The 23,408-nt window shown below is 36.8% G+C and overlaps 1 protein-coding gene across 7 annotated transcripts in view; it reads right to left on the reverse strand.

The window, feature by feature from the left end:
• Positions 1-21,085, reverse strand: part of LOC127859326 (CLIP-associating protein 1-like) — a 117,197-nt gene extending 96,112 nt beyond the window's left edge. For all 7 annotated transcript variants that reach the window (XM_052396659.1, XM_052396658.1, XM_052396660.1 and 4 more), the window contains exons 1-6: positions 21,029-21,085; positions 14,340-14,614; positions 9,968-10,046; positions 6,232-6,275; positions 2,018-2,077; positions 487-578 (exon numbers count right to left, since the gene is read on the reverse strand). In XM_052396659.1, coding sequence (XP_052252619.1) covers positions 487-578; positions 2,018-2,077; positions 6,232-6,275; positions 9,968-10,046; positions 14,340-14,516 — 452 coding nt within the window. In that variant the 5' untranslated portion in view covers positions 14,517-14,614; positions 21,029-21,085. The remainder of the gene's footprint in view (positions 1-486; positions 579-2,017; positions 2,078-6,231; positions 6,276-9,967; positions 10,047-14,339; positions 14,615-21,028) is intronic.
• Between the last annotated feature and the right edge of the window lie 2,323 nt (positions 21,086-23,408).

The raw sequence follows: 23,408 nt of genomic DNA on the forward strand, positions 1-23,408 counted from the left end.
TCCAACTTCCAAACTCCAAATCATTTGTTTTCTAGTTGATTATGGAAAATATCAGTCAAAGCCCCAAAGCACACTTAGTATGAATTATATTGATAGGCAGAAGGGGAACCTAGTGATTTAACTTAGAACAAGCCTGCTGGCCCAAAAGTGGAATATTAAACTGGGCTTGCTCAAATTTTTAGTAGGGTTTTCGTTTAGTTTAAACCTATTAATTAGAGCTCATCTGATGCCTAATGGCTATTGAAACGCTTTAGTATCCTTTACCTGGGTAAAACCAGTACTTGGTGTGTTAAAGGGAGATCGAAAGAATGCCTCCACAGTGGGAACCTAACTCGTGACCTGGTTGCTAGGCAGACACAATATCCACAACACTATCACGTAGAACATATGAGGATTGGGTCTGCTAATTTGAATGAAAGCCCCCAAGGCCTGCAGCAAGCCACAATCATTTTTTGGGGGATCATTCCCATGTGAGACAGGACTCACCTGTTTATTGTCTGCTGCAGGCATAGTAGCACGCCCTCTCTCACATGCCACAGTTTGTGTGTGAATGTGTTCATCATCCTTTCAAATACATACTGTAACAAACATACACACATTGTGTGATTAATATTTAATACATCAAGTAAAGATAATTATGTACTTGCTTACATTAAGACAAGTGAAAAACATGAGCAAGTAAGTCTACCGAATTATTTTAAATTCCAAAACCATATTCAGGTAGAAAATCTGAACCAAAAGAATTTATTAGAGTGAAGTAAAACAAAAGGTATTTTTATAAACTAAGTCAAAACTTAGACACCATTTCAAAATCCTTAAAAACCTTTTGACCATAATATTGTTACAACCCACTCAAGAACTCACTTGCAAGCTTGTTAATAGCTTACACCTAAACATTTCACTGGTTTGTGTTCAGCTAAACAAATGCAGTTCTTAAAAACAAAGGCTACAAAAATAAGTTGATTATTGATCACCCTAAGTATGACAAGTATTTTGACAAAGAACTTATCATCAAAACAATTCTCTATTTTAAATTCTTACAACTTAAGAAAAGCATGTAATGTGAGTATTGTTTGAGAAAAAGTTGATTGTTTGTTAATTAGATTATTAGCCGAATTACCAACATAAGTGGCAGGACAAATATTGCCTCTAGCTTACATTGTGTATCACACAGTCTGATATAGTTCACATGCATCAAAAAAGCGTATTAGGGATGAGAAAGCTGGCATTATTAACAGTAGGAACCAGCACCAGCAAAATGCATGAATTTCAGCAATTGACTGAAGGACTCGCTACACCACACTCTTAAGTCTTAATATGGCAAATAACATGGTCTGATATGGAGTGCAAAATGCTGCTCCAGATCTCAACTTCACAGCCATGATCTTGTCTTGTACAGTGACACTCAGTCTGTAACACAATTTGGTAACAATTCAGTTCTGTGTTGAGAACCCTCTCTCACACCCAGCAGTTGTGTTTTGGTAGTTTCTATTCCGCTTGGTTTTAACCATACTGTTTTAACAACTGTTCTCTTCACAAATAGAACAGTACATAAAATTGTCTTGTTCGTCCCTATTGTCGACAAACTTTAGCCACAAGTACACTGTGAGACATTTAGGCAAAAACTTATAATCCGAGATTTCCTTGTCCGCGATTGCTTCCGAGACTTCATGTTCTCCAAAATCGCTGTGCCAAAGCTGACCAAGCCTCTGGTGTTTGTTATCTAATTTGATGACTTTCTTTGGTGGCATATTTAATTAAACCCAACAGATACAAAATGATCATCCAGGCTCTTTCGGACAAATACCACTTGATTTTGAAGTCCTCTAGGACGCTCGTACATCAGACCGATGCATTTTTTCTGATTTAATGCATTAGAGACGCAGGACCCGAACCTAGATTAATCACTGGAAACACACCCATTACAGCAACTGACTATAGGCCTCCCTATATAACAATCTTCAAATGGAAAATAACATGGTCCTATATAGAGAGCACACGCCCAAAACCAGCATACCTGTGGATTTGAAGCTGGCATCATCAACTTAAGAAGGACCTGCTGAGCTAGCTCTCGCACCTAAAATCAGCATAACAAACACATGTTAGCATTGAAAGGGCTCACTATCGAGATAATTTACTTTTAAACCTGGGTTCAGATTTTATTCTTTGAGAGATGAACTGATTGATGCAAGTCAAAAACAAATGAACATTCACTTTGGGAATGTAAGGTAGTCATTTGGAAATATATATACTTTTTGAGATTGGGTTTAGTGATGAATGTCTTCCCCCATTTGACCACAACAAGAGATGTGTTCGTCAGAAACACAATGCCCCCTACTGCGCCGCTTTGAAATAAAATTTCTATTTATCATTTGGCCGGTAAAGAAATCATCTCCCTTTAAAGCTTATTACTTCCCTTGGATTTTGTCCAATCCAAACGGAGGGGGGGGGGGGGGGGGTCTGTAGACAGTCAAAAATGACCAAGTCAGACATCACTGACAACCAAGGCCTGTGGTTTATCAAAGAGATTATAGCCAGAGTTCCTGTATCTATGGACACAGGTATGTAATGAACCCTACCATTCACAAATTAGTACAGGAAAGAAATGATAATTATATCATTTAAAAAAAAACTTTGACAAATCAATCATTTGAGTTTATAAATAATCAAAATAAAAAATCTGTACAGTAACTGTGAAAATAACTTAAATTCTTGGTTAGGAAATATATAATCTGAGATTTATAATTATATAAATTACTTCCCTTGAAAATAATTGTCTATAACAAATCTCTATTTTAAGTAGCAAATAATTAAAAGCCACTACCGTGACTGTAGATGATTATGTCCATTTAAAGCTTATTACTTCCCTTGGATTAGTTTTTTCGACCCCATGACCTAGTTTTTGACCCGGCATGACCCATATTCGAACTTGACCTACATATTGTCTAGATACAACTTCTGACCAAGTTTTGTAAAGATCAGATGGAAACTATTTGAATAAGAGAGCGGACACGAAAAGTGTGACAGACTGACAGACTGACAGACAGACTTACAGACAGACGGACATTGCGAAAACTATATAACCCCTTTTCTTTGAAAGGGGGCATAAAAAGGGTTTAGCAGAATCTGCAAGTCAATAGTATTAATTCCAATACAACAGCGCAAGGACAATATTCTTGTCTATACAGTCTAACAAGAAACCATTCTAACATATGACTCATAATGAGTCTTTGTTATGAAAACATCATGACCTCACAATTCATACAAAACACATTTTCAGGAAACCAATATACACTGCAACGCCGATATATCGCGGTTGGTGGGGTCCAAAGATCGCGAGCGCGATATATTCGGCACGCGATATAACTCAAGAAATGTCTAACTCAATTGTATTGCGGTTAACTTTTCAAATTTCCCAAATGTTTTCATTTTATATACAGCGCTGCTACATATTTGTTTTGTAATAATTGCAAACCAATTATACAATAAACGTTTTCATTACTACATAAGTATCTGTGTATATATCATAAAAACCAAAATGTAAATTATGTTTTTTATTTTTATGTACAATCCCTCGCGAATCAGCTAAAATGAAAAATTTTTGCCGTAAAAAACGTATAAAAATACATTGTGCATAGATTCGAATTTACCCTTAGCGTAACGGTAACGATACCGTGTGTTTGAATTATATTTTATTAATAGGAAATGTCAACGCCACATAATTCGCGAGATACCGCGGTACTTTTGTTGAAATTTACAACGAAACTTTTAATGGAAATTAAATTATCGCAATGTTGTACCGGCTACGAATTTTTTTTTACAAATAAATACACCCACGCCAATTTTCGCGCGCTTTTTATCAGGACAAAGAAATTCATGACCAGTACCGAAATTTAAAGATCTATATACCAGTAAACTGCCATTATTACCGTTGCAATGACACTAATTGGATATTTTCTAAGTGTTAAAAACAACCCCAGCCTTGTGTAAAAAACATTGTCACTAATCGACTGTTTTTCACGCTTCACTGCGTGCCATAGTAAGCCGCGAAATATGGGGTGTTGATACTAGCTAGAACCGATTTTTTGCTTAAGTTAGCGAATTCTCCAATTTAAACATGTCATTTAGTGATCATGCTCGTCGGATTTTTGGGAGCCATAGCCAAAGCGCGATATATTGGACAGCGTGATATAACGGTCCGCGATATATCGGCGTTGCAGTGTATAACAAACAGGTGTTTGTTTTTCACATTTATGCACCAAAAATGTTAAGTTTTAAAAGTGCATGTATGAAGTTTACTTTTAACAGTTACTGGAACTTAACTTGTAACTGGTAACTTAAACTTAACAAAAGCACTGCCTTGCGGGTGCAGACCGCTCATCTATTTTTCTTTTTAAAGGTGTAGGGACCTATCTCAATTTCAAACACAAAGGAAGGAGGGGTGGAGTGGAGAGGGGTGTATAGTGTGGGGGTGTGGTCATTTATTACATTATCTTCCAAAAATGCAAAAAAAAAATATTTATTTTTTTTGGGGGGGGGGGGGGGTTCCTTGGGTGTGATGGTTTGACGGTATTTCAAAAATAAAATAATAAAAATAAATATTTGTGATTTTTAACCATGTTTGAAAAAAAAAATTGGTGGTGGGGGTGTGGGGGTATAGTGTGAGGGTGTGGTGGTCATTTATTAGATGATCTTTAGGGTGGGGGCATTGGGAGGGGGGATTTGGGATGGGGGCGTGGGGGATGGTTTGGGTGCAGTCTATTGTGGTATGTCAGGTAAGAGTTGTTTTAGCAAAATTTAATAATTTGACCTTGAGAGTCAAGGTCATTCAAAGGTCAAGGTAAAATTCAACTTGCCAGGTACAGTAACCTCATGATAGCATGAAAGTATTTGAAGTTTGAAAGCAATAGCCTTGATACTTAAGAAGTAAAGTGGATCGAAACACAAAATTTAACCATATATTCAAAGTTACTAAGTCAAAAAAGGGCCATAATTCCGTAAAAATGACATCCAGAGTTATGCAACTTGTCCTTTTACTGTACCCTTATGACAGTTTGCGAGTGTTCCAAGTATGAAAGCAATATCTATGATACTTTAGGGGTAAAGTGGACCGAAACACAAAACTTAACCAAACTTTCAATTTTCTAAGTATAAAGGGCCCATAATTCCGTCCAAATGCCAGTCAGAGTTACATAACTTTGCCTGCACAGTCCCCTTAGGATAGTTAATAAGTGTTGCAAGTATGAAAGCAATAGCTTTGATACTGTAGGAATAAAGTGGACCTAAACACAAAACATAACTAAATTTTCAATTTTCTAAGTATAAAAAGGGCACATAATTCTGTCAAAATGCCAGTCAGAGTTACATTACTTTGCCTGCACAGTCCCCTTATGATAGTTAGTAAGTGTTTCAAGTATGAAAGCAATAGCTTTGATACTTAAGGAATAAAATGGACCTAAACACAAAACTTAACCAAAATTTTCAATTTTCTATGTATAAAAAGGGCACATAATTCTGTCAAAATGCACGCCACAGTTATTTAACTTTGCCTGCCCAGTCCCCTCATGATAGTAAGTAAGTGTACCAAGTTTGAATGCAATAGCATTGCTACTTTCTGAAAAAAGTGGACCTAAACGCAAAACTTAACCAAAATTTTCAATTTTCTAAGTATAAAAAGGGCACATAATTCAGTCAAAATGCAAGCCAGAGTTATCTAACTTTGCCTGCCCAGTCCCCTCATGATAGTAAGTAAGTGTACCAAGTTTGAATGCAATAGCATTGATACTTTCTGAGAAAAGTGGACCTAAATGCAAAACTTAACCGGACGCCGACGCCAAGGTGATGGCAATAGCTCATAATTTTTTTTCAAAAAATAGATGAGCTAATAAAATGGACCTAAACACAAAACTTAACCAAAATTTTCAATTTTCTAAGTATAAAAAGGGCACATAATTCTGTCAAAATGCAAGCCAGAGTTATCTAACTTTGCCTGCCCAGTCCCCTCATGATAGTAAGTAAGTATACCAAGTTTGAATGCAATAGCTTGATACTTTATGAGAAAAGTGGACCTAAACGCAAAACTTAACTGGACGCCGACGCTTTCACCAAGGTGATGACAATAGCTCATAATTTTTTTCAAAAAATAGATGAGCTAAAAATGCCTGCTTGAGAATGTTATATCATGATACTTTCTTATATGTAAAACAACCTATCAGTACAAAACAAACAAACCTGATCTTTAGAATCTCCTAGGCGATCTACTATAGCTGGAAGAACTGAAAAATAGACAGAGTTTCATTAAGCAGTTTGTGAGACAAGTTCTCTAATAAAATAACAACAGAAATGACCCACATTAATATTATCAAACTCTATTTAAAATCAAAGTAAAATACATAAAATCGATTTCAAATTAGCTTTTTATAACAATTAATTGACAAACAACGTAATTTTGATCACTTTAGTCCACTCACAAAAACAAATACCAACTAGAGCTTTGTCTCAGATGTGACGAATACCCCCACATGCCCCATTGACACATAATATTTTGCATGTCGTCTTCACAAAAAAACAGCGGACACCATGCTCAATTTTTAAAACGCACTAAGTGACCCCTTGACCTAGTTTTTTACCTAGAAAGGTCCATGTTCTAACTTGGCCTAAAGATCATCTCCATAAAACTTCTGACCAAGTTTGGTGAAGATCGGATGTAAACTACTTGAATTAGAGAGCGGACACCATGCTGAATGTTAAAAACCACACTAAGTGACCCCCTTGACCTAGTTTTTGACCCAGAAAGGTTCATGTTCTAACTTGGCCTTAAGATCATCTCCATAAAACTTCTGACCAAGTTTGGTGAAGATCGGATGAAAACTACTTGAATTAGAGAGCGGACACCATGCTGAATGTTAAAAACCGCACTAAGTGACCCCGTGACCTAGTTTTAGGCCCGGAATGGCCCATGTTCAAACTTGTCCTAGAGATCATTTTGATAAAACTTGTGACCAAGTTTGGTGAGGATTGGATGAAAACTACTTGAATTAGAGAACGGACAACATGGTGAGGTTTAAAACGCACTAAGATACCCCGTGACCTAGTTTTTGACCCGGCATGACCCATATTCAAACTTGACCTAGACATCATCTAGATACAACTTCTAACCAAGTTTGGTGAAGATTGGATGAAAACTACTTGAATTAGAGAGCGGACAACATTGTGATGTTTAAAACGCACTCAGTGACCCCGTGACCTTGTTTTTGACCCAGCATGACCCATATACAAACTTGTCCGAGACATTATCAAGATACAACTTCTGACCAATTTTGGTGAAGATTGGATAAAAACTACTTAAATTAGAGAGCGGACAACATGGTGAGGTTTAAAACACACTAAGTGACCCCGTGACCTAGTTTTTGACCCGGCATGGCCTATGTTCGAACTTGACCTACACATCATCTAGTTACAACTTCTGACCAAGTGTGGTGAAGATCGGATTTAAACTACTTGAAATAGAGAGCGGACACCAGGCTCAATGTGCAAAACGTACTAAGTGACCCCGTGACCTAGTTTTTGATCTGGCATGGCCCATGTTCGAACTTGGCATTCAGATCATCTAGATAAAACTTCTGACCAAGTTTGGTGAAGATCGGATGAAAACTACTTGAATAAGAGAGAGGACACCATGCTGAATGTTAAACAAGAGGGCCATGATGGCCCTGAATCGCTCACCTGACTTACCAAATACAATCCCAACCCAGGTTTCATCAAGATAAACATTCTGACCAAATTTAATAAAGATAAGATGAAAACTGTGATCTCTAATGTCTACACAAGGTGTTTCTATTATTTGACTTAGTGACTTAGTTTTTGACCCCAGGTGACCCAAATACAATCCCAACCCAGATTTCATCAAGATAAACATTCTGATTGAATTTTATAAAGATTGGATGAAAACTGTTACCTCTATTGTCTACACAAGGTTTTTCTATTATTTGACCTTGTGACCTAGTTTTTGACCCCAGATGACCCAAATACAATCCCAACCCAGATTTCATCAAGATAAACATTCTGACCAAATTTCATAAAGATTGGATGAAAACTGTGACCTCTATTGTCTATACAAGGTTTTTCTATTATTCGACCTAGTGACCTTGTTTTTGACCTAGTGACCTAGTTTTTGACCCCAGATGACCCAAATTAAATCCCAACCCAGATTTCATCAAGATAAACAGTCTGACCAAATTTCATAAAGATTGGATAAAAACTGTGACCTTACTGTCTACACAAACAAATTGTTGACGGTTTTATTATTATTTGACCTAGTGACCTAGTTTTTTACCTCAGATGACCCAAATACAATCCCAACCCAGATTTCATCAAGATAAACATTCTGACCAAATTTCATAAAGATTGGATGAAAACTGCAACCTCTATTGTCTACATAAGGTTTTTCTATTATTTGACCTAGTTTTTGACCAAGTGACCTATTTTTTGACCCCCAGATGACCCAAATACAATCCCAACCCAGATTTTATCAAGATAAACATTCTGACCAAATTTCATAAAGATTGGATGAAAACTGTGACCTCTACTGTCTACACAATGTTTTTCTACTATTTGACCTAGTTTTTGACCTAGTGACCTAGTTTTTGACCCCAGATGACCCAAATACAATCCCAACCCAGATTTCATCAAGATAAACATTCTGACCACATTTCATAAAGATTGGATGAAAACTGTGACCTCTACTGTCTACACAAACAAATTGTTGACGGACACACGCACGCACACACGCACATACGGACACTGGACATCACACGGTCACATAAGCTCACCATGTCACTTGGTGACAGGTGAGCTAAAAATGCACTAAGTGACCCTGTGACCTAGTTTTTGAGCTGGCAAAGCCCATGTTCGAACTTGGCCTTAAGATCATCTAGATACAACTTCTGACCAAGTTTGGTGAAGATCGGATGAAAACTACTTGAATTAGAGAGTGGACAACATGCTGAATGTTTAAAACGCACTAAGTGACCCCGTGACCTAGGTTTTGACCCGGCAAGGCCCATGTTCGAACTTGGCCTAGACATCATGTAGATACAACTTCTGACCAAGTTTGGTGAAGAACGGATTAATACTACTTGAATTAGAGAGCGGACACTTAATACTGACCGACAGACAGACCGACAGACAAGTTCACTCCTATATACCCCCCTAAACTTCGTTTGTGGGGGTATAATAAATTATGTGATGCAGGCAACATGATTGTCAGGTTGTATTCACAGTGTTTCACAATAGACTTACAAAAATAAAAATTTCCCCCAACAACTGGCAGCCATTATTTTTTTACCAACAAACAGTTTTCTTACCTAGGGCCAGATATCATAATGTAATATTCTGAGCAAATTTTACTATGGTTTGGTGAAAAATGTGACTACTAGAGGGTTCAAATTGTTTTACTTAAGGCAAATTAGACAAACTGGCCCCATCAAAGTGACCATGTTTTTCAATGAACAGAGTGTTCAAAACCTTTTTGTTTTTGACCTACTGACCTTGTTTCTGACCCAACGTAACAGTTTCAAACATGACTGAGACATCATTAGAACATATGTATTTGCAACAGTCAAATGAAGATCGGACAATAAAGTAAATCTTTTAGAATATATACAAGCTCTTTCTTTAATTTGAACTAGTGACTGAGTTCATGTGACCCAGTTTCAAGCTCGGTCAAGATATCATTTAGACAAACGTTCTGAGCAAGTTTTAGGAAGGTGATATATAATGTTCTACCCAAATTAGATGAAAGTGGGCAATAAATGTGGCCACTTTAGGGTGCTCACAATTTTAATGTTACAGATGGATGAAGTTAGGCAAACAACAGACAAAAGCTAACCATATGCATGTTGTGCTCAAGTGAGCTTAAAAAACAAAAACAGCTTCATACTCAGCTCTAAATGTTCAGACCATTTACCTGTGGTGACATAGTTCCTGAAATCCTCTCCCATACGATCAATAATTAGACTGAGGATCTCCAGACCATTCATAGATATCTGAAAGAAACAAACAGTTCCAGATAATATGAAGCCACATGTCACTGACAGGTATACAGTCAAAACTGGCCAAACGGTCACTTGTGAATAACGGTAAATTGCAGACAACGGTCAGTATGTATACCCCCGACGAAAATCACTCTATATTACACTGGAGAATAAAGGTCAACTGTCCATAACTGCAAACAGCCAGTAAACTTCACTATGAAAGTCATGTTTGAACTGAAAAAAAAACGGTCACGCATCTGTCGTTTCGAGTCGCAAAAATTATGAACACAATCGAAACAGGTGCACGTAACAATAAGAATATGTATTCGTAGCAATTATCAGCTGCATTTATAACGACAAACCATGAGCGTGTAACAAAGTCAATAGATCAGTCAAAGGATTAGTTATGGTCTATTAGGAAAAATATACGCTGAATTGCAACTTTTATAACAAACTCAATATTTTTTAACAAGATTTTGGTGTCTTTTTCTTTGAATTAAAATGATACAGTTATACCGTACTTTTGGTTTATGAAAGCAAATCCGCTTGTATAATTGTTCGGTCGTGACATCAATGACACGTGGCAATCTTTATTTAAATATACATCTCTAATGAATGTAATGAGGAACTGTCAGAGATAATGAATGAAAGAGATGCATGAGTAAACAAAAATTCTATCGTTGATACAGTCAATGATTGAGATTTAAAATAGTTATGAAATTTAATCAATATAAGACAATATTCTGTATTATTTAATATAAATTGTTGATGTTATTATGCTTAGCTATCGGCAAAGAGCCTTTGTTTCACACTGTGTGCGAACGACTGGGTGGGTAATGACTTAGCAACACTACTGACTGACCAACCATCTAAAAATTGGTGATCAGAAAATAGCGGTCACTGGTCGACAACTTTGGCCATTTTCATGGACGGACCGTTGTCCTCAGTTTTGACTGTACAAATGTATCAATATTACCAGACATTTCTAGGATGGCTCCAAGAATTCTGAATCTGCAGTCCTTACACCTGTTCTATTCTTTTGAAAGAAATTATAAGCATATCTCACAGTACTTTTATCTGGAGAGGTTAATATGAAGTTAACATAGGAAAGGATTCAATCCTTTTTTCTCTGAGATACTCATTTTTTTTTCAAATTGCTGGTTCTTTCAAGGAAATTTTGTCAAGACAACAAATTCTTTAAAATAAATCAAGCTATAACAAATGTGTGACATTTATTATCAGAAAAGCAACATGATAAACACTTTTCTATGCATGAAAATTAAAAGTCAGAAACATATTTCATCTGATATCTTCTCTGTTATGCAATTAAACTCACAATGTCTATTCTGTATGTTGAAATAAAGACAGAACTACAAATTCATTAACAGTATGTTGAAGAAAGCAAATCAATGCAATGTAAACCGATTTCAATTATAAGCCTGATATTATAACATTGCTGACCCCAATATAGAACCAGGCACATACCATTAGATGTCTCAGCACTTTTTCGGTCAGCACCATTAGAACCTTCTCACTTTCTCACACAACTATCAAGTAAATAATCATGTATTTCACAGAAGGAAAACTTCACATGATCAACATTAACTGTTGTTAAATTCCTAAATATTTCTGCAGCCATTTCGTAGTACACAGGCATACACAACCAACATGCAGAAGCTGTCTGCAGAACATTCATGATCAATATGACATTACCCTCTGTCTGCATTTATTCACTACATAACCTTCGTGTCTACCAAGAATTTTCAATGTGCTAGCACTAAAATCCCTAATGATTACATGGATTTAGCTGTGTTCAGTTTCATATTTCTCAAACAAATGCATCTTTTTGTATTATAACATTGTTTAAGCTTTCTGTTACCAACTCAATACACTGTAAGTTGTAACACTTATCTCATATTCATAACATTTGTTATAAATGAAGGTGATTTATTGATATCTAATGAACACATTCCTATATGGCATTCATCAGAGTAATTCCTTAGTAACCAGTTTCAATGTTAGAATGCTGAGATGGAATCAATAGTTACCAATAACAGTTTACAGACAGATATGGCCATCCAGGACTCTACAATGATGGTAATGGTATAAAAGGTACAGTACATAGAAGCTCTTTTAAGACTTTCTCCCTCAGATGTATTTTGTCCATTTGTAGAAAATTTAATAAAACAAGAGACCTTTCATACTAGATGCAAGTGTTAAAGGCTTCATTTCCCTCCCTAAGAAACTGATGAGCAGAAAGCAAAATAAAACCTTTACAGACTGCGAGTAACTCGTAGTCTGGTTTTATAGCCCTTTTGACTTTGTTTCCGGGCAGGAAAGGGTTAAGGATTTTGCAAGATCTGAGCAAGCATTTCATGCATATTTTTTTACCCAATACAACGTTATGGTAGTCCTTTATCTTATCTTAATTATACTTAGGGTTTTTCGCCTTGCATAATCCAATAAAAATTGAATTCAAAATCATAAAATATCTGTTAAATAAATCTAAGAACAACTTTTTATATCTCAAAACATCCATTTAGCAATAGTTTTTCCCAAAATCAATAAGCAAGGGTCTCTTCACAATGACAAGAGAAAACAAGAGCACCGCATAACGGGTGCCACGCTAGGCTGCGGGTCCAATTTTGATTACATGAAAGCTTGCCTGATAATTTCTTTTTTTTGAGGTCACAGTGACCTTGACCTTTGACCTAGTGACCCAAAAATGGGTGTGGCGTGTAGAACTCATCAAGGTGCAGCTACATATAAAGTTGTAGAACTCATCAAGGTGCAGCTACATATGAAGTTTCAAAGTTGTAGGTTGAAGCACTTTGATTTTAGAGCCTATGTATAGTTCAAAACCTTAACAAAATGTTAAGGTTTTAGAATGGCGGACGACACGACGACGGACACAACCAGCTGGCTATGACAATACCTCGGGTTTTCTCCGAAAACAGCCAAGCTAAAAATTGCTTGTAGCCTATATATATACTAATATAGGCTTGCCTTCAGTGAGTTTTATGTATCATGTTTTTAAAATTTTGAGAAGGTTGTTTTTATAATTTTTTAATATACATGTGCATGGTTAATTGTTTATAACATATCTTTTTCTTATTGCATTATTATGCTACAACCAATATAGTGGTTGTATATACAAACAATAATATATAGCTTAAAAGTACAAAGAAAGTAGTTGTTATTCTAGAAACTGAGTTATATATTAGTATTTGATTACCGGTATTTCATGTTGTTAACTAAAATGCTGCATTAATATATGCTTTACATTTAAGCATCTTACATTTTAAATTGTTTAAAACAAGTGCACAATAGCTAAGTATCATGTTCTGCTTTTGTAGCCAGAAAACACTGGATTTTGCATTTAAAAAGTTATCTGAATATTTCACTTCAATTCGACTTCACTTAAGATTTTTAAATGAGCTTTGGTAATACAAGGCCAGGCCAGTAAATTGAACTTTGGGACAGTAATAGTGATGACATGATCAAACCCTCGTTGCCAGCAATGGTTTTGGGAGTTTTGCAGAGATAAATGGTCATGGACTATTCCTAAGAAAACAAAGTGGTAAACTTATAGATCAAACAACATTTTACATATTATTTGCAACCTTTTGAAGGTTTAAATAATACCCTGTTGAGGTTTTGTCATAAAAAACAACACTTGTTTTTGTTCCTTAATATGTTCAGAGTATGAGGTTTTCAGAACAGAAAAGTCTAATTTATACACTTTTTATGAACAAGACACATAGTATAACATTTCTGTCGATTAGAATATTCTAGCTAGAAGTATGTAAATTCTGCATGAAGTTGATACTAACTTGCATAATTAATGTGGTAATAATGATAAAGTGTTTGTGTTATTTTTCCTCCATTTAAAGGCCTGGCCTTTTTCAACAAGTTGGGGAAAAAGAGACATGCAATTCTTTTTATAATGTGTGTGAGCACAATATAAGAAACTGTTTTTTTTTGCACTTATCCTTTTTAAGGTTTGATAAAAACAAGAGATGTGTTTGACAGAAACACAATGCCCCCTACTGCACCGCTTTGAAGCCGTACATTTGTCATTTTGACATTGACCTTGAAGGATGACCTTGACCTTTCACCACTCAAAATGTGCAGCTCCATCAGATACACATGCATGCCAAATATCAAGTAACTACGTCAATATTGCAAAAGTGATGGCCAATATTAAAGTTTTCGGACGGACGCACAGACTGACAGACAGTTCAACTGCTATATGCCACCCTACCGGGGGCATAAAAATGTATATCTAACAGTTACAGTATTTACCTTGAAGTTGCTGCAGGTGACCCATGCTGCCAGCCCAGTCATAAATGCATCGTTATCATCACACTCTAGCGAACTCCGAGGGTCACTCAGATAGCGAGAAAGTGTCTCATAGCACTGCTGTCGCTTTTTGGTGTCCTGTGTCGTGACATTTGGCAGAAAGTCTGTAAGAGTTGCCATTCTTGCTTCCTGACCTTGTGCCAGGGAATGTGTTGCTGTTGTATCTAAATGCAATAAATGTAGCACCCTTCTCAAAACCTGCCTTCAATCTGTTCAATCTGAAACAAAAATGGTTTTTTATTTTATACATGAGAAGAGAAAATACAACTGCTGTTTGATTAAAACAGATGCTCCTTTTTGCTGCTTGACAGCCGATTACATGTTTTTAACTTCTTAAAATGTCCAATTTAGGTCATGGTCAAGATGAATTTTGGTGATACATTGTGTATAGGTGGATAAGAAACACCTACCTAGCAACAGTACTGGTACATATACATATCAGTGTTCTCCAGAAGCACCGGCAGGCAGTGATTTCACTGGTTACAAACAATATCGGCACCGGCTACTTTTCCCCAAAATATCAATGCAAAACAGCGCCAAAACGCCCTTTTTAGTTTCTAGTTGCCAGCTACTTTGAAAATATAACTGGCTACTTTATGGAGAACACTCATATATTAACTGAGTTTAATTACCGGTAATATATTTAAAGTGCTTATCTTTCAATATCTTTCATCATACTTACATACTATTACAATAAACTGGAGAGAGTATCAAAAATTATAAAGCGGAAAATGCATATAAATCTGATTATACACAGATGATCAGATCCACTGACACATTCCATGAAAAAGACAAAACAAGAGCACCGCCTTGCCGGTGCAGACCGTTCATCTATTTTCTTTTTAAAGGTGAAGGGACTCTCAATTTAAATCACAAAGGAGGGAGAGGTGGAGTGGAGGTGTGGACATTTATTATATTATCTTCCAAAAATGCAAAAAAAAATATAAATATAAATAAATATTCTTGGGTGCGATGGTTGGACGGTATTTCAAAAATAAAATAATAAAAATAAATATTTGTGTTTTTTAACCGTTGAAAAAAAAATAATTTGGGGGGTGGGGTGGGGGGGGGGGTATAGTGTGAGGGTGTGGTGGTCATTTGTGAGATGATCTTTAAAAAAAACAAAAAATGGGGGGGGGGGGTACAGTAACCTCATGATAGCATGAAAGTATTTGAAGTTGGAAAGCAATAGCCTTGATACTTTAGAAGTAAAGTGGAGCGAAACACAAAATTTAACCATATATTCAAAGTAAAAAAAGGTCCATAATTCCGTAAATATGACAACCAGAGTTATGCAACTTGTCCTTTTACTGTCCCCTTATGATAGTTTGCGAGTCGTCCAAGTATGAAAGCAATATCTATGATACTTTAGGTGTAAAGCGGACCAAAACACAAAACTTAACCAAATTTTCAATTTTCTAAGTATAAAGGGCCCATAATTCCGTCCAAATGCCAGTCAGAGTTACATTACTTTGCCTGCACAGTCCCCTTATGATAGTTAATAAGTGTTGCAAGTATGAAAGCAATAGCTTTGATACTGTAGGAAAAAAGTGGACCTAAACACAAAACTTAACAAAATTTTCAATTTTCTAAGTATAAAAAGGGCACATAATTCTGTCAAAATGCCAGTTAGAGTTACATAACTTTGCCTGCACAGTCCCCTTATGATAGTTAGTAAGTGTTGCAAGTATGAAAGCAATAGCTTTGATACTTAAGGAATAAAATGGAACTTAACACAAAACTTAACCAAAATTTTCAATTTTTCAAGTATAAAAAGGGCACATAATTCTGTCAAAATGCATGCCAGAGTTATCTAACTTTGCCTGCCCAGTCCCCTTATGATAGTAAGTAAGTGTACCAAGTTTGAATGCAATAGCATTGATACTTTCTGAGAAAAGTGGACCTAAACGCAAAACTTAACCGGACGCCGACGCCAACGCCAAGGTGATGACAATAGCTCATAATTAAAAAAAAAAAATAGATGAGATAAAAAAAATCATACAGGTCATGAGATTTGGTAGCTTTTGAAATTTAATGCACCTCACGGTCAGGTATGGCATATATGATGTTATATTTAAATGACTTAAGTATCCTCCAGTTACAGCGTTTGAAGCCATTAAGGAAACCATTAAAAGAATTTCTGAATTAATGCAAACAATGCAGTAATAAACAATGTACCTTCAATGATTTATGTATTTCCAGTTAAATCTGAGTCAAAATTGTTTATTTGAAGAGTGTTTAATCATACAAAGTCGATAGTTTCACTTTCACACACACTCGCAATAACATGCACTATATGTGTGTTTACCTCGTATAGATGTAACGTGTTTACCCTTTCTTCAGGATATATACAATGGCAACAAACACCAGTGGTATTTTTCAGCACACAGATTTTCCTGGGGCTTTCCTTAGTGGTTTGATTAGATACTCAACTCCCTCAATTTTAAATGTAATCAATGAATAATTGAATATTTACACTATTAATGATTTATTATTATTGTATTATTCAAATGATGAGCGTTTAATCACAATACAAGCCGGTTTCGCATGCCATGTGTGACTTGGATGTCTTCGATCACTTGGGTGACTCGGGTCACCTTAGGTGTCTTGGGGTGACTCGGTTCACCTTAGGCGTCTTGGGGTGACTTGGGTCACCTAGGGTGTCTTGGGTCACCTCTGGTGTCTTGGGTCACCTAGGGTGTCTAGGATGACTTCGGTCTGTCACCTAAGGATGTCTTGGGTGACTTGGGTCACCTAGGGTTACTTGAGTGTCACCTATGGTGTCTTGGGTCACCTAGGGTGACTTGGATTGCCTTGGGTCGTCTAGGGTGACTTGGGTTGACTTGGGTCACCTAGGGTGACTTGGATCGACTTGGGTCACCTAGGGTGACTTGGATGACTTGGGTAACCTCAAGTGTCCTACACCTATAGCAACAAGTCTGCAGTGTCCCCTGTTTGCGTTATGCAAGGAGGACTATCAGTCAGTGAAGTACAAGCGATAATAAGTAGCTTGACAGACTCAGGCTGACCTAGGAGACCTGACACGTGCACTAACTTATATTTCCAATGAAAACCTGTGACCCTGACTAATATATCTAATGTATCTAGGCTACCCAGCAAGCTATTGTATATTGCGCCAAGTTGCTTGGGTCACCCCCACTCAAAAGGTATCCAAAGTCACAGAAATGTCCCTGGCTTAGGCTGACCAGAAACGTGCACTGTCTAATATTACCTAAGGAAACCTGTGACCCGGACTAATATATGAGTCTCTAGGCTACCCAGCAAGCTATGGTATATTGCGCAAAATTTGCTTGGAATCACCCCCACTCAAAAGGCATCCAAAGTCACAGATACTTCCAATGGTATATGGTCTCTAATTGCAGCAACATATTAAACATTGTGATCTGTACGGCAATCAAACGCAGACTGCCTGCTCCCAGTCAACCGGCTCTTTATATACTGATAGTTCATGTGACCCGCTTGTCAAAGACATAACCCTACTATTTCATTTCATGAAAACACAACCCTACCGTTTCAAACAGTACTTGTAGGATACTGTGACTATATTCTGTAATACATATTGTGCATGTTTATAACTGACTTGTATTATTAGATCATTAAACTATGTACAGGAAAATACAACGATCAATCCAAAATGCACACACTATTTGCATGGAACTTACCAAAAAGTTTAGTACTTTCAAACAGGAAACGTACTTTCATTTTAATGTAAATACTAGGAATGAACTCAAAGAATAATGAAACTAAAGCAGGGCTCAAGATTAACCTTAAACCCAACTTGCTCTGCCGGGCAAGTACTTAGAAAATCTACTTGCTCTGAACGTAAAGCCACTTGCCCAAACATGAAATATCACATAACCTGTAAACCTCATATTTTTTTATAAAGATCAAAATGATACACCACAAAACCTTTTTTATTTTTGCTAATTTAACAAAATAATTATAGCCATTATAGTCTAATTTAAGTCTAAATGTAGATTTGTGCCAATGTTTGACTTACAGTTACTTGTAAAGCCAAGCTAAATATTAAACTAGACATTTCTCGTCTGCTAACACTACTGTAAACAACATCTGAACCGTAACAAAAATGTGAATTGATGTAAAGCAAAAGATTGTTGAAAATGCATGTCGCAAAATATTATATATATATATAAATATATATAAATATATATATATATATATATATATATATATATATATATATATATATATATATATATATATATATATATACGGAAGCTATTTGTTGTATTTTTTATATAGTTATATAATTTTAGTAGTTTTCTGCGTGACTGAAAACACCAACAATGTTATTTGTAACTGAAAAGTAATGAAAAAGATAAACACAATAGCATTTAAAAGCTGATGTTTGGAATCCCAAGCCATTTACGGGGTTTCTAAAAATAGGGCTGGAAACCCATGCGCACCATGCATAGTTAGTTTGGACTTCCGCAAACAACAATCCCCGAGGTAAATTCGTGCATAAGGCAAATCGTTGGTGATTATTTGTACTATTTAACCACAGAAACACACGCTTTTCTTTGTTCTTTTTTGCACTTGCCCAGGGGGACAACTACATTATAAAATAACTTGCCCAGACCCAACTTTTACTTGCCAGGGGCTATCGGACAACCGTTAATGATGAGCCCTGCCTAAAGGATAAAGTACAGGCCAATATCGTCACATAGAGATGTCACATCGAAAAGGGAGTGTTCGATTGCAATAGGCTTTACGCCAACTTAACTTAAAAATTTGAATTACTGAACTATTAAAAGATTTTTATTCCCACTCACTAAACAATATCGTATGACATGATGAGTCCGCACTTCTCTTATGCTAGAATTTACAATGATTTCATGCAGCTTTTTCTGCAAATCAAGAGAAAGTGAAAGTATTCTTTTTAAGTGTTGTGTTACCACTACAGTATGGCAGTATTCAGCTTCACTTTGCAACATTTAATGAAGAGGACCAATACATTGTGTGCGATATGAATTACAACATTTGGATTATTTTAGTTGAAGTAAGATTTTCCAATGCAGTTATGCCTGTCTTTCGTCATTTTGGTTGTGTTTTTATTTATCTTCAAGCGTAGTTATGTCAGTGAAATAAAATACCCAGAGCGCATGCATGTGACAATGCAACATCATTACAAGAGCTGCGTTCTTAATGAAAACAAAATGATTGATATCAGGAGACAAACAATATGTGGGAACTGTACAGAACATCAGGGCTGACACAAAGGACAGGTTGCACAAAATGATATATGCAGGCTTCCTGAAAAGGCCGGACCGCCGGTCTTGTCCGACAAAATTCTTTACGGTCCGGCGAAGTTTCTAATATTGCCGGTCCTAAATTGTGACAGGCCAAACAAACGATTAAACCCAATTGAAATCACTCTTTTCGTGAATTTCGAGCCTTTTTGTCATTAAGAACACTAACGCGTTACCAGTTCTTAAGAGTACTCTCCCTTTGTTGTTGTTTTTTCGAAAACGTCAATTTTAATTGTTCCGACATATAACCATCTGTCCAATTACAAAGGTTTTAACAAAAACTGCACATGAAAAAAATGCTTATACAAATGATCGAAATTGTCAAATTTGAAGTTGTCATCATCATATATAAGAATTGTTTTGCTTTATGTATCGTCGGAACGCATGAAATAACACGGAAATGTGCTTATATCAGAGTAATATCGCATACTGTCATTATCATTTTATTTTTTTTATAATATAAAACAGATAGTTTTGTAAAAGATTGATATTGTACGGAGAATATATAAAAGTATATTTTGTACAAGTTGACTACATAATTACATATTATATAGAATGAATCCCATATTTTAAATTACAGTGTGTTACATTTGCATAAGAACACATAATGATTTGATGTTATATGTTCCAAAATCAATGACTTATAGTTGTCCAATACTTATACACAGGCTGCACATTGCAATGAATATGAGTTAAACTTTATTAAATTCTTCAGTTATAAACTCACGCTGTTTGGTCAGGTGAATTTTTGTCCGGACAGGTTTACTTTTCCATCAGCCTGTCCGGTTGACAGGCACTGTTTGGGACTTTTCCGGAAGCCTGTAATAGGCTGTATATGTATTGTATAAAGTATAATAACATAATTGGGCTTTCAACAGGAAACCGGATGACGAAATTGACCTTCCTGATGCAAATATTATCCTTCCACCTAAACTTCTGTTACTGGTGTTAGTTTCTGCAACTCGAAGTTCAAAGAATATGCAAAAATGAAAATGCAACTCATAAAAAAATTAACACAACAGTTTTCTCAAATGTAAATACAGTAACCAATATTTTGTTCTGGATCAAAATCAAATCAATTGTATTACTGTCTTAACTTGCTCGAACTATGCAACACAACGTAACGTTCTGTTTTTTACTGTTTTCATATGAAATGATTTGACAAAATGTCAACAACCACCTGTCAACATTTATTCAGTTTGTATTCACGCCTTAATTGTCTAAATCCGTAACGTGTATGCGATGCGGAGGTAAATAAAAACCGAATGCAGCCAGAATTTCATTAAATGAGAAAATGACTCATTTTTGTCATAAGAAACGCCTTGATAATTACAAACTTACAACTAGGTTGACTTTTGTCCGCCATGTTGAATTTCAAATATGTGACGTCAAATCACGCCTTTTCTCGCGAATAAAGCTTTGTCAAAAGCTGATCAAATGCGCGTGAGCCAATAGTGGTTTTTTCAGGGACCATTTTGTACCTGTTTTTTTTACAACTTATATATGCAAGTTTGTTTTGCTCCTTGTGTATTTACGCCATAGCCCATATAAATTCAAATAATTCTGATCATGGAAAAATAAGAAAATGTATTAAAGAAGCAATTTCTATTTTTTTTCCAATAATTACTTAGAGCCTAATCGCCGAAAAATTCGATTTTAAATGAAACAAGTGGGTCAATAAAAAACCGGAAATGTGTCACGAATTGAGAATCATAACTTCAATTTCCAGCCTTTATGTGTGTGTTTTTTTTAATTCTGGTGTGGTCTTAATTGTGCTGTGGGAAAGACCAAGTACTCGAAGGAAACAATCATTGTGAAGGAACATAAGCGAGTGCTATACATGTATACAATATAGGAGGTGTGGTTTCAAAGAAGATGTTTTCTTTAAGTTATTTGCTTTAAATCATGTGACTCCTGCGGTGGGACCAGTTTTGACCGCTGGGTCATTATTCGAACATGCTAAGTAGAGGACCATTATGCGATGTATAACACTAGATCCCCTCGCATATCATGTGATACTTGGAGCATGGCAAGTTTTGATCCCAGTGGATATGATATCTTTTAACAAAGACATTGTAGATGACCTCATTCGATGGTTCACACTAAAACTCAAAGCTCTTGGACCTGTCGTCTGATATGATTAAAAACATGGCAGAGAGCCCCTTTTTAGTGGACAATTGTATACACCAAATATTCAACCCATGACGCTTGCGGTTTCGAAGATTTTTTTTAACTACATACATCTTTGTTAGACACGCGAAACGTTGGACATTGCCAGTTTTTGCTCCGGTAATTATTTGAACCATCTTAGTAGAAAATAACTATACGCTGTTACACACCAACTATAAAGCCCCTTAGGTTTCATAACACAATTTTCAACTCGGTCAGCAGCTGGAGCGTGCGCGTCGCGACCGAGGCGAGAGTCACCCGCAGAAGATCTTCTCACCTGTACATATTTCCTTATAGAGGGAACTTCTGCGGGCGGCTCTGCTAATCCAGCTGAGTCCGCCACCCTCGAGCCGGACGTCTTTTACACAGCTATGTTCGCTGTCTCCCCGAAGATACAGCGGTCTCGTCAACCGCTGATACAGGACCTTGAAGACCGGGGCCCCGAGCCACTCTGTATGCAAGGGTCAAGGAGGTAGTGTGGCTTTCACACTATACTTTCCAAGAGAGGGACTTGTTAATCGACGGGGGTTCGCTATTTCCAGGATCTTGAAGACCGGGGGCCCAAGCTACTCTGTATGCAAGGGTCTAGGAGGTAGTGTGGCTTTCACACTATACTTTCCAAGAGAGGGACTGCAGAGAGCGGGACAGGGAGCTTACCAGTGTGGAGGACGAACGGGGTGGACCTGGTGTTGGTATCAGAAACATCGAGGGTGTGGCCCTAGAGAGTGGACCTGGGGCGGCGGTACTCAGTGCGCTCAACGCAATGGGGAAACCGTCTCGGGGTTGAAGACGACGGCCGGTGACGAGAGTGGCCATAAAGGCAGAGCTGCTTGCTGCACTCCCTCGGCGGAGCTGCGTCCAGACAAGAATTTATCTGGAGATTGTCTCCCCTGAAACATCACAGGGGCAGGTCGATACCTAATGTAGTCGTGAAGACGCGGAAAAGACCTGTAAATAAACTACAACAACACACAACACAATTTTCAAGTTTTAAATTGATTTAAGAGCTGACCCTAACACATTTAAAAGAGGATCAACCGAGGATCATTCTTGTTGATTTTTTAATCTTCCTAGAGGTTAGAAGAGGTCGTTTGAATGAAAAAAAATCAGGAAGAAGAACGACAAACGACGGACAAAGGCGATCCCAAAAGCTCACCTTGCAAGTCCGCCGGTAGGTCAATGCGATATTGTTTGATCGGACTAGCACAATAAATGTGAACCATTAAAGGAAAGTGAGTAATGACCTAAAACTTTCCTCAGTCCTTGGTCCATGGAGGAAATATTACAAAGATTTAACATTCAGAAGGCCAAATACTTTTCTTGGAATGGTTTCGGTGCTTAAACTTCCCGCCTGTCGGGAATCGCTTTCAGTATTTTAGTAGTAGTGAGAACACACTCTCAGGCCTTTTCAATATTTCTTAACAGTCATGTTACGACCATTCCTTAACGATTCGCCCCTCAACGACTCGCTCCATATTTCATAACGACTCGACACATAACGAGTCCTTTCTCGCTGTATGTGTATACGGCTTTTTCCTGGCGGACATTTTGA

The sequence above is a fragment of the Dreissena polymorpha genome, chromosome 15 (assembly GCF_020536995.1).
Source record: "Dreissena polymorpha isolate Duluth1 chromosome 15, UMN_Dpol_1.0, whole genome shotgun sequence".
Lineage (NCBI taxonomy): Eukaryota > Metazoa > Mollusca > Bivalvia > Myida > Dreissenidae > Dreissena > Dreissena polymorpha.